Source organism: Myxine glutinosa, chromosome 14 (genome assembly GCF_964187855.1).
Source record: "Myxine glutinosa chromosome 14, kmMyxGlut1.1, whole genome shotgun sequence".
Classification (NCBI taxonomy): Eukaryota; Metazoa; Chordata; class Myxini; order Myxiniformes; family Myxinidae; genus Myxine; species Myxine glutinosa.
In genome coordinates, this window is record NC_136274.1 from 8,484,478 (window position 1) to 8,501,438 (window position 16,961).

The following is a 16,961-nucleotide window of genomic DNA, read 5'->3' on the forward strand; positions in this document are numbered from 1 at the left end:
ACAGGGCCCAGAACACTGCCTTGGGGAACTCCAGCCTGAACAGGAAGAGGAGATGAGAGAAACCCATTCAGGGCCACACGTTGACTACGACTAGAGAGGAAGTCCGCCAACCATGCGTGGAGATTTCCATGGATACCAACAGAGGAGAGTTTGGTGAGCAGAGCGGGGTGCCCGACCGTATCAAAGGCACGTGATATGTCAAGGGAGACTGCATGATTGTTAAGGGGATTAGGATGTTAAGGAGAACAGGTGGCTCCAGCTCACTTCCCACAGCCCTCCTGATTTACTTCATAGGTTAATTAAGTGTGAGACAGTAAGTGTTAAGACTGGAATGGTAGCGCCTGCAGTTTGGTTTAAAAAAGGTGGTTATTGTCGCGCGAATCCCTCGGTTAATACCGTGGGTTCGCGGATGGCCAAACGGACTTAATTGGAGGCGACGATCAATGACGGATTCGACTATAAAAGCACAGGGGGAAGAAGGAAGAGGAAGAAGCGGCAGGCTCTTACCCGACGGCAGCCCTCGATCCTGTCGGGAATGAACTCAAAACGAAACTCAAAATTCGCGCGACAATATACATACTATATATATATATATATATATATATCTATATATATATATATATATATATATATATATATATATATCTATATATATCTATATATATCTATATATATATATATATATATATCTATATATATATATCTATATGTATATATATATCTATATATATATATATATATATCTACATGTATATATATATCTATATATATATATATATATATATATATATATATATATATATATATATATATATATATATATATATATACACACACAGTCACGTGAAAAAGTAAGTACACCCCATGTAAAGTTTGGACTTTTTCAACATCTTTCAACATACAGCTATTTGATCTTCATTTCAACAATATTGTTAGATAAAGGTGATATAATATAACAAATATAATGAAACATTTACATTTTGTAGCCCATTGTGTAATTTAAATAAACATAAATGCAAATTTCGCATGTGGAAAAAGTAAGTACACCCCTACATTTATCACTACTTCAAATATCTAAAATTAGAATCAGGTGCACCAGCTCAGGTGCAAATGATTAGAACATCACTAGAGTGGATCTTGGAGGAACCTGTCTTATTTAAACCTCAGACATTTAGTTTGGTTTGCTCTTTGTTGTTGAAGTGTGCGGCATCACCATGCCTCGATGAAAAGAGCTCTCTGAGGCCTTCAGAAAGAAGGTTATAGATGCCTACGAGTCTGGGAAGGGATTTAAAAAGATCTCCAAACAATTTGAAATCAATCATTCGACTGTCCAGAAGATCATCTCCAAGTGGAGAAGATTCCAAACAACTGCCAACTTGTTCAGGCCAGGCCGCCCCAGCAAGTTCAGCCCGAGAGCAGACCGCAAGATGCTGAAAGAAGTCTCTAAGAACCCCAGAATGTCATCACGGGACCTACAGGTAGCTCTTGCCACTGTTGATGTCAAAGTGCATGAGTCCACCATTAGAAAGAGGCTGCACAAATTTGATCTACATGGGAGGTGTGCCAGGAGGAAACCTTTGCTGTCCAGAGAGAACATCAGGGCAAGACTAAAGTTTGCCAATGAACACCGAGGCAAAGACCAACACTTCTGGAACAATGTGCTCTGGACAGATGAGCCAAAGGTAGAGCTATTTGGCCACAGTACCAGAAGACATGTTTGGCGAAAACCGAAGACAGCATTTGACCACAAGAACCTGATACCAACTGTAAAGCATGGTGGTGGAAATATTATGGTTTGGGGCAGCTTTGTTGCATCAGGGCCTGGGCAGCTAACCATCATATAATCCACTATGAATTCTTCATTTTACCAGAGGGTGCTTGAGGATAATGTGAGGCCATCTGTCGGAGAGTTGAACCTCAACCGAAGGTGGACCTTGCAACATGACAATGACCCTAAACATACCAGTAAATCCACCAAGGAATGGCTGAAAAGAAAGAAATGGAGGGTTCTGGAATGGCCAAGTCAAAGCCTGGATCTAAATCCCATCGAGATGTTGTGGGGGGATTTGAAACGAGCTGTGCATGCAAGAAACCCCTCAAACATCGCACAGCTGAAAGAATTCTGCATGGAGGAGTGGGCAAAAATTTCTCCCAGTCGATGTCAGAGACTGGTAGACAGTTATAAGTAACGCCTACCTGATGTTGTTTCTACCAAAGGGGGCAATACCACCTATTAGAGCCAAGGGTGTACTTACTTTTTCCACATGCGAAATTTGCATTTATGTTTATTTAAATTATACAATGGACTACAAAATGTAAATGTTTCATGATATTTGTTATATTATATCACCTTTATCTCTCAATATTGTTGAAATGAAGATCAAGTACCTGTATGTTGAAATATGTTGAAATATGTTGAAAAAGTCAAAACTTTACATGGGGTGTACTTACTTTTTCACGTGACTGTATGTATATATATATATATATATATATGTATATAAGTTCAAAACACACCTGGTCACAAGTGTGCCGCTCTGACCGGGTCCTCAGTCGAGGTCCTCAGCATCATCTCGTTTCGGCCCTTCAACCTCGATACGGTCAGCTAAGGTGGGCCAGCAGGGGCACATACACATCCACATGCAGCAACTCCACCTGGATGCGTACATACCCCCACCCCCAGCCAGTGCGAACGCAGACTACAACAACAACAACACCTACGCATCCAGAATCCACAGCACCAAACAAACACGGTGGAACACTCAAACACTCACCTTTATACCCTTCACCACTCACCAACAAAACACACCAGATCATTCATACACACACATACACACACACACAACACCAACCAACCAACCACCTTCCCTTACAATACCTATAATGTGGGGGAGATATATATATATATATATATATTGCTGCGGTTTTGAGACTGGCACATGGAAGTCATTAAAGGTTAAAGGGTTGCCCCCCCATAGTTAGTCACACGAGCAACATATAGGCCCATTTGTTGTGTAGTTATGTCTTAGTATGTGTAAGAATAGGCCATTTCCCCTCTTAGTACCTGCGTTGTGTAAAGACAGGAGAGTAGGCCCCATTCATTTTGCGTCCACCCTCCAATTCTACCTCTATGGGCATAATCCATCCCACGCCCCATTTGGCTGTCCACTAGTCGAGTAACACGAGGTAGGCCTAAAACGGTGGGGGCGGCGTCGAGGTCGGGAGTGGCAGAGGCGATGACGGTAAGAGCCACCAGCCAATCAGAGCTCGAGCGGAATGGCGTGAGAGGGCGTGGTGAAGCACGTCTGGTGAGTTCCAGAAGGTTCGTGGGGCGGGTCTATATAAGCCCATACGAAAAGCCCTCGAAAGGACTCGCGTGCACACGGCAGTGGCAGAGGACTTACAAGCAGGACTTGCAGAGGGGGAGCTTGATAAAAGGACTCGCGTGCATACGGCGGTGGCAAAAGGATTTATTTGAGGACTTGCAGAGAGGGAGCTTGATAAAGAGAACTCGCATCACTCGCCATTGTTGAGCTTTGAACCGTACAAAGTACGCGGGCGCAGCCAGTGTGTGAGACAGGCCCGTTTGTCCTGGGTATTAAGTATAAGACTGTTTTAAGGATTGCTCTGTGTCTCTGCTTCTTCTACCATTGTACATTGTAAATAATAATAATTAAACCTGTTATTCCTTTGCTTTCCAATTCGATCGCCTTTGTGATTTCTCCATTGACTAAGCATGGTACGAATAAGAACCGCTTGAATCGGGTTCCACCATCTATAACGGCGCGGATCATGTGTACGCAACCGCTCGGCGTATCACCAATGCACGTGGTTCATGCGGGGGCTTATTTCCTCGCTTCCAGGGCAGCGCTTGTACTTAGGTAACAGCGAATCTGGTCCTGAAACCCTATTTAGCGCTGTCCGGAAGGGACGTAATAGGTTCCGGGTCGCGCCAGGTCAGTCAAAGACAAGGGGACTAATCCCCCCTTGGTAAGGGGAGAAGGCCGGCGGCAGATCCACAACAATATATATATACATACAAACTACCAGTGTATAATACATACAATGTATTATACACTGGTAGTTTACAATACATACAATTGCAAGCACTCATCGTTTCTTCAAAATCACATCTCACTTCCCCGAAGCAACGTAAACACTTACGGAATCTGAAAACTTTTGAATTCTGGCACTTCCTCCTTGGGTTTGCGAAAGAAAAGCCAGTAGATAACAATACCAGAGATGGTGGACAACAGGAACATGTCGATGAAACCAAATGGCAGGGTTCCCTTCATGTCAGAGTCCACCTCCATCACTATGGCAGTAACAAGAGGGGGGTGGGTGGGGCAGGGGAGGGGGTTATGTACGACAATATTCAAAACACCATGATGAAAGATCTTATCTTACCCATCTTACCTGTCCAACTGCTGACTCACCTCCTCAACACAGACTACAGCTTTCCCCAATTGGAGGCTATCCCCTAGGGCTAGGCTATCCTTTCATATACCCCGTTCCTCCAACAAAGCCACTACTAGTAAATACAGTCTCTTTGGGGAGCAAGTTAAGATGTCGGTGAGATATCTTCCACAATTCCGTGTGTGCAGCCACAGCTCCCACCCCACTTTTTAAAAAAGAAAAAAAAAAGTATGGTCATGGCCCTTTATAAAAATGTGTTGTGCCCCCGCCCCTCCCCCCAGAAATACCCTGGTTGCATCCCCACAACCTTTAAATTCAAATTTAATAGCCATTACTAGTTACAAAGGATAATCCACAATATAGTATTATCTACCAGTATTACCAATAATTAAGTCTTATTAAATACAGTATTATCTACCAGTATAACCAACCAATAATCAATTGTTATTAAACATATAGTATTAACTAGAACGCCACTAAGTAGAGCGCATACTCCCGCCGTGGGTTTAGTTGGAATAATACGTTTTGTTTAACATCCCCTCTCCCAAAAACAATAAATGAAAAAGAAAGTAAGCCCTAACTGTCAGAGAATTTATTTTGATATATCTCGGAATTAGAGAAGAAAAACATCATTTAAGAATAAGAATAAAAGCTTTAATGCAGTAAAACAGAAAAAATCTTTCCCAAAAAAATTTCCAAACAAAATTCCTGGATCCGGAATAATATCCTGAGCTTCACCAAAAACTAATCAATTCTTCCTTATCCCAAGGGCAATCATCCCACCAACTTTCATCCAAATCCGTTCAGAACTTTTCCAGATATCTTGTTCACAAACACACGAACACACACACACACACACACACACACACACGGACGGACAGTGGACACGATCGAATGCGTTACTCCCTGGCGGGAGTAATAAACCTGAAAATCGCAGGGCCAGAACCAGAATTATTTATTTGGTCTGGGAAGCCAATGCGAGGTTTCTTCTTCTTCAGCATCTCACAACCCTGGGTGAATAGGCGATCTTTAAAAAAAAAAGTTGGAATTTTGCCAAATCTGTTTATTCGTTTGTTAATATACCTCAGCCATTGACAAATCTGGAACTAAGTCTTTATAAGTTCATCAAATACTGACACCGCGAATGGCATTCGCTGAGCTAAATGCTGATATCTCTTCTGAGGTTAAAAAAAAAAAAAAAAAAAAAAAGTTTTAAAGCATTATACGTATCAAACGATACATTTTATGAAACGGGGAAATATAATACACACTTTGGTGGTTTTAAAATGACAGAATATGTCTTTATTAGATAAAAAAAAAAATGAACATTGAAGGCGATGCTGCTAAGAAATACACCGCTCTAACGCATAACAACGAGTTTAAACTACATTTACAACAAATATGAAAACTATTTTCATATCACAATGTTAAATATAGAATACTAGCAGAAATACCTGGCATTGCCGGGTGGGGGAGGGGAGGGAGAGGGGGAAGGGGAAGGGGACGGTAGGGGAACGGGGGGGGGAGGGGGGAGCGAGCCCCTTGGTAAAGCGAGCGATTTTTTTTTTCATAGCGTTCATAGCGTTTCATAGCATCATAGCGATGTTTTTTTTTTCGTAGCGTCATAGCGTTCATAGCGTCATATCGTCATATCGTTCATAGCGTCATAGCGTCATAGCGTTCATAGCGTTTCATAGCGTTTCATAGCGTCATAGCGATTTTTTTTTTCATAGCGTCATAGCGTCATATCGTTCATAGCGTCATAGCGTTCATAGCGTCACAGCGTTCGTAGCGTCACAGCGTTCGTAGCGTCATAGCGTTCATAGCGTCATAGCGGTTTTTTTTTTTCATAGCGTCATAGCGTTCATAGCGTCATATCGTTCATAGCGTCATAGCGTTCATAGCGTCATAGCGTTCATAGCGTCATAGCGTTCATAGCGTCATAGCGTTCATAGCGTCATCACGTGATCGCTCTGAGCGAATCAGCGCCCACCTGCTCCGATTCCGTGCGCTGAAATGCGCTGAGGTAAATATGAATAAAAAATATGGATCGTCAAATATTTTGAGTTCGGCCATGTTCGTCCCAGGCTCAATGGCCATGTCTATGTCAAATATCAAGCACGTAAGCCTCTCCGTTTAGGAGTCTATCGGTAACATTACATACACACACACACACACAAACTGTGTTTTTATATATACAGTATATAGATATAGAAGATAATGTTAAAAAAAAAAAAAAAGCCCTATCTTAGCCTGGTATTGGCTTAGCGGCTAGGGTGCCAGCTTATGATCCTAGGATCCTGGGTTCGAATCCCGGTCGATTGCTGAATTAACGCCAGGGGGGTTGACTCAGCCTGTCATCCTTCCGAGGTCGGCTAATTGAGTACCAGTACACTGGTAATTCCCTGTTTGTCGTAAAAGGCAACAAACAGGGTTGGCGGCAGGAAGGGCATCCGGCCGTAAAAAAACATTGCTTCAAAAAGGGGTCCAACAAAAACAACAACCACGGTGCCCGAAAAAGGCCAACACCCGCTTTGCGGGGAAAAATGGCCTCTAAAGGTGTTTTTTTTTCTTTTTCCAATGGTAAAAAAAATCCTTCAAAAAATTCCTGGATCGGGAATAATATCCTGAGCTTCACCAAAAACTAATCAATTCTTCCTTATCCCAAGGGCAATGATCCCACAAACTTTCATCAAAATCCATTCAGAACTTTTCCAGATATCTTGTTCACAAACACACGAACGCACGAACACACACACACACACACACGGACGGACACGATCGAATGCGTTACTCCCTGGCGGGAGTAATAAACCTGAAAATCGCTGAGCCAGAACCAGAATTATTTATTTGGTCTGGGAAGCCCATGCGAGGTTTCTTCTTCTTCAGCCTCTCACAACCCTGGGTGAATATGCGATCTTTAAAAAAAAAAAAAAAGTTGGAATTTTGCCAAATCTGTTTATTCGTTTGTTAATATACCTCAGCCATTGACAAATCTGGAACTAAATCTTTATAAGTTCATCAAATACTGACACCGCGAATGACATTCGCTGAGCGAAATGTTGATATCTCTTCTGAGGTTAAAAAAAAAAAAAAAATTTTTAAGCATTATACGTATCAAACGATACATTTTATGAAACGTGGAAACCTAATACACACTTTGGTGGTTTTAAAATGACAGAATATGTCTTTATTAGAAAAAAAAAAAAATGAACATTGAAGACGATGCTGCTAAAAAAAATACACCGCTCTAACACATAACCACGAGTTTAAACTACATTTACAACAGATATGAAAACTATTTTCATATCACAATGTTAAATATAGAATATATAGTAGATAATGTTAAAAGAAAATGATCCCTATCTTCCAATGTTAAAAAAATCCTTCAAAAAATTCCTGGATCGGGAATAATATCCTGAGCTTCACCAAAAACTAATCAATTCTTCCTTATCCCAAGGGCAATCATCCCACCAACTTTCATCAAAATCCATTCAGAACTTTTCCAGATATCTTGTTCACAAACACACGAACACACACACACACACACACACACACACACACACACACACACACACACACACACACACACACACACACACACACACACACACACACACACACACACACACACACACACACACGTGAATGCATTACTCCCTGGCGGGAGTAACTACCAGTATCACCGATAACCAAGTCTTACTAAACATATATTATTAAGTACCAGTATCACCGATAACCAAGTCTTATTAAACATATATTTATTAACTACCAGTATCACCAATAACCAAGTCTTATTAAACATATAGTAGTAAGTACCAGTATCACCAGTAACCAATTATTATTAAACATACAGTATTAAGTACCAATATCACCGATAAAGTCGTATTAAACATATAGTATTAAGTACCAGTATCACCGATAACCATGTCTTATTAAACATATAGTATTAACTACCAGTATCACCGGTAACCATCTTATTAAACATATAGTATTAACTACCAGTGTCACCGGTAACCAAGTCTTATTAAACATATATTATTAAGTACCAGTATCACCGATAACAAAGTCTTATTAAACATATATTATTAAGTACCAGTATCACCGATAACAAAGTCTTATTAAACATATATTATTAAGTACCAGTATCACCGATAACCACCAAGTGTTATCAAGTACCAGTATCACCGATAACCACCAAGTGTTATTAAACATATAGTATTAAGTACCAGTATCACCAATAACCACCAAGTCTTATTAAACATATGTTATTAAGTACCAGTATCACCGATAACCAAGTCTTATTAAACAAACATTATTGACTACCAGTATCACCGGTAACCTAGTCTTATTAAACATATATTATTAAGTACCAGTATCACAGGTAACCAAGTCTTATTAAACATATAGTATTAACTACCAGTATCACCGATAACAACGTCTTATTAAACATATAGTATTAAGTACCAGTATCACCGATAAAGTCTTATTAAACATATAGTATTAACCACCAGTATCACCGATAACAAAGCCTTATTAAACATATAGTATTAAGTACCAGTATCACCGATAAAGTCTTATTAAACATATAGTATTAACGACCAGTATCACCGATAACCAAGTCTTATTAAACATATATTATTGACTACCAGTATCACCAGTAACCTAGTCTTATTAAACATATATTATTAAGTACCAGTATCACCGATAACCAAGTCTTATTAAACATATATTTATTAACTACCAGTATCACCAATAACCAAGTCTTATTAAACATATAGTATTAACTACCAGTATCACCGATAACCAAGTCTAATTAAACATATAGTATTCAGTACCAGTATCACCGATAACCAAGTCTTATTAAACATATAGTATTAAGTACCAGTATCACTGATAACCAAGTCTTATTAAAAATATAGTATTAAGTACCAGTATCACCGGTAACCAAGTCTTATTAAACATATATTATTAAGTACCAGTATCACCGGTAACCAAGTCTTATTAAACATATATTATTAAGTACCAGTATCACCGGTAACCAAGCCTTATTAAACATATATATTATTAAGTACCAGTATCACCGGTAACCTAGTCTTATTAAACATATATTATTAAGTACCAGTATCACAGGTAACCAAGTCTTATTAAACATATCGTATTAACTACCAGTATCACCGATAACAAAGTCTTATTAAACATATCGTATTAACTACCAGTATCACCGGTAACCAAGTCTTATTAAACATATATTATTAAGTACCAGTATCACAGGTAACCAAGTCTTATTAAACATAACGTATTAACTACCAGTATCACCGATAACAAAGTCTTATTAAACATATAGTATTAACTACCAGTATCACCGGTAACCAAGTCTTATTAAACATATATTATTAAGTACCAGTATCACCGATAACCAAGTCTTATTAAACATATAGTATTAACTACCAGTATCACCGGTAACCAAGTCTTATTAAACATATCGTATTAAGTACCAGTATCACCGGTAACCAAGTCTTATTAAACATATATTATTAACTACCAGTATCATCGGTAACCAAGTCTTATTAAACATATATTATTAAGTACCAGTATCACCGGTAATCAAGTCTTATTAAACATATATTATTAAGCACCAGTATCACCAGTAACCAAGTCTTATTAAACATATATTATTAAGTACCAGTATCACCGGTAACCAAGTCTTATTAAACATATATTATTAAGTACCAGTATCACAGGTAACCAAGTCTTATTAAACATATCGTATTAACTACCAGTATCACCGGTAACCAAGTCTTATTAAACATATATTATTAAGTACCAGTATCACCGATAACCAAGTCTTATTAAACATATAGTATTAACTTCCAGTATCACCGGTAACCAAGTCTTATTAAACATATAGTATTAACTACCAGTATCACCAGTAACCAAGTCTTATTAAACATATATTATTAACTACCAGTATCACCGGTAACCAAGTCTTATTAAACAAATAGTATTAAATACCAGTATCACCGATAAACAAGTCTTATTAAACATATAGTATTAAGTACCAGTATCACCGGTAACCAAGGTTTATTAAACATATCGTATTAACTACCAGTATCACCGATAACCAAGTCTTATTAAACATATAGTATTAACTACCAGTATCACCGGTAACCAAGTCTTATGAAACATATATTATGAAGTACCAGTATCGCCAGTAACCAAGTCTTATTAAACATATCGTATTAACTACCAGTATCACCGGTAACCAAGTCTTATTAAACATATATTATTAACTACCAGTATCACCAGTATCACCAGTAACCAAGTCTTATTAAACATATAGTATTAAGTACCAGTATCACCGGTAACCAAGGTTTATTAAACATATCGTATTAACTACCAGTATCACCGATAACCAAGTCTTATTAAACACATCGTATTAACTACCAGTATCACCGATAACCAAGTCTTATTAAACATATAGTATTAACTACCAGTATCACCGGTAACCAAGTCTTATTAAACATATATTATTAAGTACCAGTATCACGGGTAACCAAGTCTTATTAAACATATCGTATTAACGACCAGTATCACCGGTAACCAAGTCTTATTAAACATATTATTAACTACCAGTATCACCAGCAACCAAGTCTTATTAAACATATAGTATTAACTACCAGTATCACCAGTAACCAAGTCTTATTAAACATATATTATTAAGTACCAGTATCACGGGTAACCAAGTCTTATTAAACATATCGTATTAACGACCAGTATCACCGGTAACCAAGTCTTATTAAACATATTATTAACTACCAGTATCACCGGCAACCAAGTCTTATTAAACATATTATTAACTACCAGTATCACCAGCAACCAAGTCTTATTAAACATATAGTATTAACTACCAGTATCACCGGTAACCAAGTCTTATTAAACATATATTATTAAGTACCAGTATTACCGGTAACAAAGTCTTATTAAACGTATATTATTAAGTACCAGTATCACCGGTAACCAAGTCTTATTAAACATATATTATTAAGTACCAGTATCACCGGTAACCAAGTCTTATTAAACATATATTATTAAGCACCAGTATCACCGGTAACCAAGTCTTATTAAACATATATTATTAAGTAGCAGTATCACCGGTAACAAAGTCTTATTAAACATATATTATTAAGTACCAGTATCACCGGTAACCAAGTCTTATTAAACATATATTATTAAGCACCAGTATCACCGGTAACCAAGTCTTATTAAACATATATTATTAAGTACCAGTATCACCGGTAACCAAGTCTTATTAAACATATATTATTAAGCACCAGTATCACCGGTAACCAAGTCTTATTAAACATATATTATTAAGTACCAGTATCACCGGTAACCAAGTCTTATTAAACATATATTATTAAGTACCAGTATCACCGGTAACCAAGTCTTATTAAACATATATTATTAAGCACCAGTATCACCGGTAACCAAGTCTTATTAAACATATATTATTAAGTACCAGTATCACCGGTAACCAAGTCTTATTAAACATATATTATTAAGTACCAGTATCACCGGTAACCAAGTCTTATTTAACATATATTATTAAGTACCAGTATCACTGGTAACCAAGTCTTATTAAACATATATTATTAACTACCAGTATCACCGGTAACCAAGTCTTATTAAACATATATTATTAAGCACCAGTATCACCGGTAACCAAAGTTTATTAAACATATCGTATTAACTACCAGTATCACCGGTAACCAAGTCTTATTAAACATATATTATTAAGTACCAGTATCACCGGTAACCAAGTCATATTAAACATATATTATTAAGTACCAATATCACCGGTAACCAAGTCTTATTAAACATATATTATTAAGCACCAGTATCACCGGTAACCAAGTCTTATTAAACATATATTATTAAGTACCAGTATCACCGGTAACCAAGTCATATTAAACATATATTATTAAGTAGCAGTATCACCGGTAACAAAGTCTTATTAAACATATATTATTAAGTACCAGTATCACCGGTAACCAAGTCTTATTAAACATATATTATTAAGCACCAGTATCACCGGTAACCAAGTCTTATTAAACATATATTATTAAGTACCAGTATCACCGGTAACCAAGTCTTATTAAACATATATTATTAAGCACCAGTATCACCGGTAACCAAGTCTTATTAAACATATATTATTAAGTACCAGTATCACCGGTAACCAAGTCTTATTAAACATATATTATTAAGTACCAGTATCACCGGTAACCAAGTCTTATTAAACATATATTATTAAGCACCAGTATCACCGGTAAACAAGTCTTATTAAACATATATTATTAAGTACCAGTATCACCGGTAACCAAGTCTTATTAAACATATATTATTAAGTACCAGTATCACCGGTAACCAAGTCTTATTAAACATATATTATTAAGTACCAGTATCACCGGTAACCAAGTCTTATTAAACATATATTATTAACTACCAGTATCACCGGTAACCAAGTCTTATTAAACATATATTATTAAGCACCAGTATCACCGATAACCAAGTCTTATTAAACATATAGTATTAAGTACCAGTATCACCGGTAACCAAGTCTTATTAAACATATATTATTAAGTACCAGTATCACCGGTAACCAAGTCTTATTAAACATATATTATTAAGCACCAGTATCACCGGTAACCAAGTCTTATTAAACATATATTATTAAGTACCAGTATCACCGGTAACCAAGTCTTATTAAACATATATTATTAAGTACCAGTATCACCAGTAACCAAGTCTTATTAAACATATATTATTAAGCACCAGTATCACCGGTAACCAAGTCTTATTAAACCTTTTTTATTAAGCACCAGTAACACCGGTAACCAAGTCTTATTAAACATATATTATTAACTACCAGTATCACCGGTAACCAAGTCTTATTAAACATATATTATTAAGTACCAGTATCACCGGTAACCAAGTCTTATTAAACATATATTATTAAGTACCAGTATCACCGGGAACCAAGTCTTATTAAACATATATTATTAAGTACCAGTATCACCGGTAACCAAGTCTTATTAAACATATATTATTAAGCACCAGTATCACCGGCAACCAAGTCTTATTAAACATATATTATTAAGCACCAGTATCACCGGTAACCAGGTCTTATTAAACATATATTATTAAGCACCAGTATCACCGGTAACCAAGTCTTATTAAACATATATTATTAAGTACCAGTATCACCGGTAACCAAGTATTATTAAACATATATTATTCAGTACCAGTATCACCGGTAACCAAGTCTTAGTAAACATATATTATTAAGCACCAGTATCACCGGTAACCAAGTCTTATTAAACATATATTATTAAGTACCAGCATCACCGGTAACCAAGTCTTATTAAACATATATTATTAAGCACCAGTATCACCGGTAACCAAGTCTTATTAAACATATATTATTAAGTACCAGTATCACCGGTAACCAAGTCTTATTAAACATATATTATTAAGTACCAGTATCACCGGTAACCAAGTCTTATTAAACATATATTATTAAGTACCAGTATCACCGGTAACCAAGTCTTATTAAACATATATTATTAAGTACCAGTATCACCGGTAACCAAGTCATATTAAACATATATTATTAAGTACCAATATCACCGGTAACCAAGTCTTATTAAACATATATTATTAAGTACCAGTATCACCGGTAACCAAGTCATATTAAACATATATTATTAAGTACCAATATCACCGGTAACCAAGTCTTATTAAACATATATTATTAAGCACCAGTATCACCGGTAACCAAGTCTTATTAAACATATATTATTAAGTACCAGTATCACCGGTAACCAAGTCATATTAAACATATATTATTAAGTACCAATATCACCGGTAACCAAGTCTTATTAAACATATATTATTAAGTACCAGTATCACCGGTAACCAAGTCTTATTAAACATATATTATTAAGTACCAGTATCACCGGTAACCAAGTCTTATTAAACATATTGTTGCGAATATGGAATTTGGCCTCCATATCCGCTTGTAAATATTCCCCTATTTTCTCCAATACTCCCCAACTTTCCCCAATCCCCCATTCCCTAGTCCCATTGCATGTAAATAACAATCAGTAGAGCCGACCTTCCCCTTATTCCCCCATTAAATGTCGTGCCCAGGTCCACCGCACCACACGTAGACAACTTTCGGACATCTTCCTAGTTATTCTTATTCTATGTCAGTTAAGGCCTCGTCTCCATTAATTATGACTCTTCGTTGCACCAGAATGTGATTATATGGCATCAGTAGTGAGTTTAGGACCTTTCCCATACCTCCTTCCATCTTCTCCCCCAACAATTACAACAACAACAGAGGAGATGGCGGCGGAGCGGGGGAGGATGCGTCCTCACACCGGCTCGATTAGCGCCATTGACCACGCGCTCCACGGGGTTACCATATATATAGCTGGCTGTCAGCTCCTCCTCAAGGGCGGAGCCTGGTAACCCCCCGCACCCAATCAGAAGGGCGGACCGATTCCATCTGGGGCGGCGCTAGCGAGCCGAGGGCGTGTCACTCCCCGCCGGATATACGCGGCCACGTAGCGGACGTGACGTCAGATGCGCCCCCAGCTGGAGAAAGAAGGACCTGCGAGCGCTGAAACAGATGCGCCTGAGTTTGGAGAGGCCTGAGAAAGAACGTCACCTCTGAGCGCTGCGACGAGACCTCCCCGCATCTCTGGACCGAACCGTGTACCCTGCTTTGAGCCAAGAGTGCACCTTGAGCCATCGATACCCGCTTTCCTGCCATCAACCCCCGTGTGAGTCAGCCGTTGTTCCGTTTGTCTGTCGTCTGTCCGGGAATAATATAAGATTGTGTCTAAGTGCTTGTCTTTCTATGTTGTACCTCTCGTCCCTGTAATCTGACCTTCCGCACGAATATAATCTCCTCCGGAGGTCTTGAGAACCGTATCCCTGGTGTCGTCATTTTAATCCCAGCCGTGTGTCTGTTCCTTCATTGACCTAGCATCGCGCGACTAGTCAACGTTCGGCTTCGGGTATAATATCGAGTATAATCTTGTGCAGACGTGGTCATCCCAAAACCGCTCGGTGAATAACATCCAAGCCACGTCTGTAACAATTGGTGTCGAGGAGTGGAATTCGAACCCGGGACTAAATTTATTAGGCCCAAATTTGTAACAGTTAGAATCGATTTGGAGCGCGTTTCCCGCGCGAAATTATAACGGCCGAAATTTGAATTTGTTTTACGAAAAATAAAAATAAAATAAAAACCGAATTTTGAAAGTCGCGCTATGGCGGATCAAGACAGCTGGGGTCCGGTAGAGGAGAGAGAGGTAGGGTCGATCCAGGACCAAAATGAGGGACAGGAGGAGAGCGAAGCAGTGAGGGCGGCAGGTTCGCAAAATAGCGCCGTCACGCACGAAGAAGCGGGCGCGCAAAATGGCGCCTCGCTGATCACCGCGCCAGCGACCGTGGCAGCGCCCCTGGTGGATTCGAACCTTTTCCTCCTGCAAATGGGGGCCCTTATGGAGAGGCTAGAAGCAAAAATGGGGGTAATGGGAAACGAAATGGGGGTAATGAGGGACGAAGCGAGGGGTACCAGTGAGGGGTTAGACAATAATTTTAAGGGATTAGACAAGAAATTTGGGAAGTTAGACAATAATTTTGAGGAGTTAGACAAGAAATTTGGGAAGTTAGACAATAATTTTGAGGGGTTAGACAACGGGATAAAAGAGGTGAGAAATGGGTTAATAGGGTTAGAAAACAGTATGGAAGGCAAATTGAGGGACATGAGGGACCAAGCGGAAAGGGAAGTTAAACAAATGGAGCAGCAGATAGAGGGGGTCAGAATGGGGGTAGAAACCAAACTGGATGCTCACAGGGAGGAAATGGAGCAGATGAGGGTGGCATCTGGGCAGGAGATGCAAGTGATGGGAGAAGAGATCAGAAGAGGTGTGAGTGAGGAGGTCGGAGGAGTGCGCGAGGAGGTGAGGCACTGTAAGGAGCACATGGAGAAGGAGGTGAGAAAGGGGACTGTAAAGTTACAAGGGGGCATAGAGGTCCTGACGCAGGAGGTGGAACAGCTGACGGAGGGACAAAAAGGACTAACGGAGCAGGTTCAAAGGAACACTGCGGTATTAGGAGGGTTGAAAGCGACACAAAACGACATAAAAAACGACTTGATAGCGACAAAGAGGGAATGTCAGATGGTACGTGAGGGACTGACAACGAGGTTGGACGAGGTGATAGAGGTAATGGAGACGAAGGACCGGCAGGTGAGGACGCACCTGGAAACGGTCAAGGTAGCCTTGGAGGACGAGCTTGAGGAGACGTACCGGGGAATAAAAGAGGTGAAGCACAAATTAGAAGAAGTGGAAGAAGGGATGAGCGAAATTAAGAAGCGACGGAGAGGGGATAAGAAAGAAATAAAAGAGGAGATAAAAGAATTGGTCCAAAGTCTGTGTTTGGATCGTGATGATGTGCTCATTAACCGG

General features: G+C 38.7%; 1 protein-coding gene across 1 annotated transcript in view; it reads right to left on the bottom strand.

Moving 5' to 3' along the window:
• Window positions 1-16,961, bottom strand: part of POR (cytochrome p450 oxidoreductase) — a 77,000-nt gene that overhangs the window by 50,458 nt on the left and 9,581 nt on the right. The window contains exon 2 of the mRNA XM_068135129.2: window positions 4,162-4,312. Coding sequence (XP_067991230.1) covers window positions 4,162-4,310 — 149 coding nt within the window. The 5' untranslated portion in view covers window positions 4,311-4,312. The remainder of the gene's footprint in view (window positions 1-4,161; window positions 4,313-16,961) is intronic.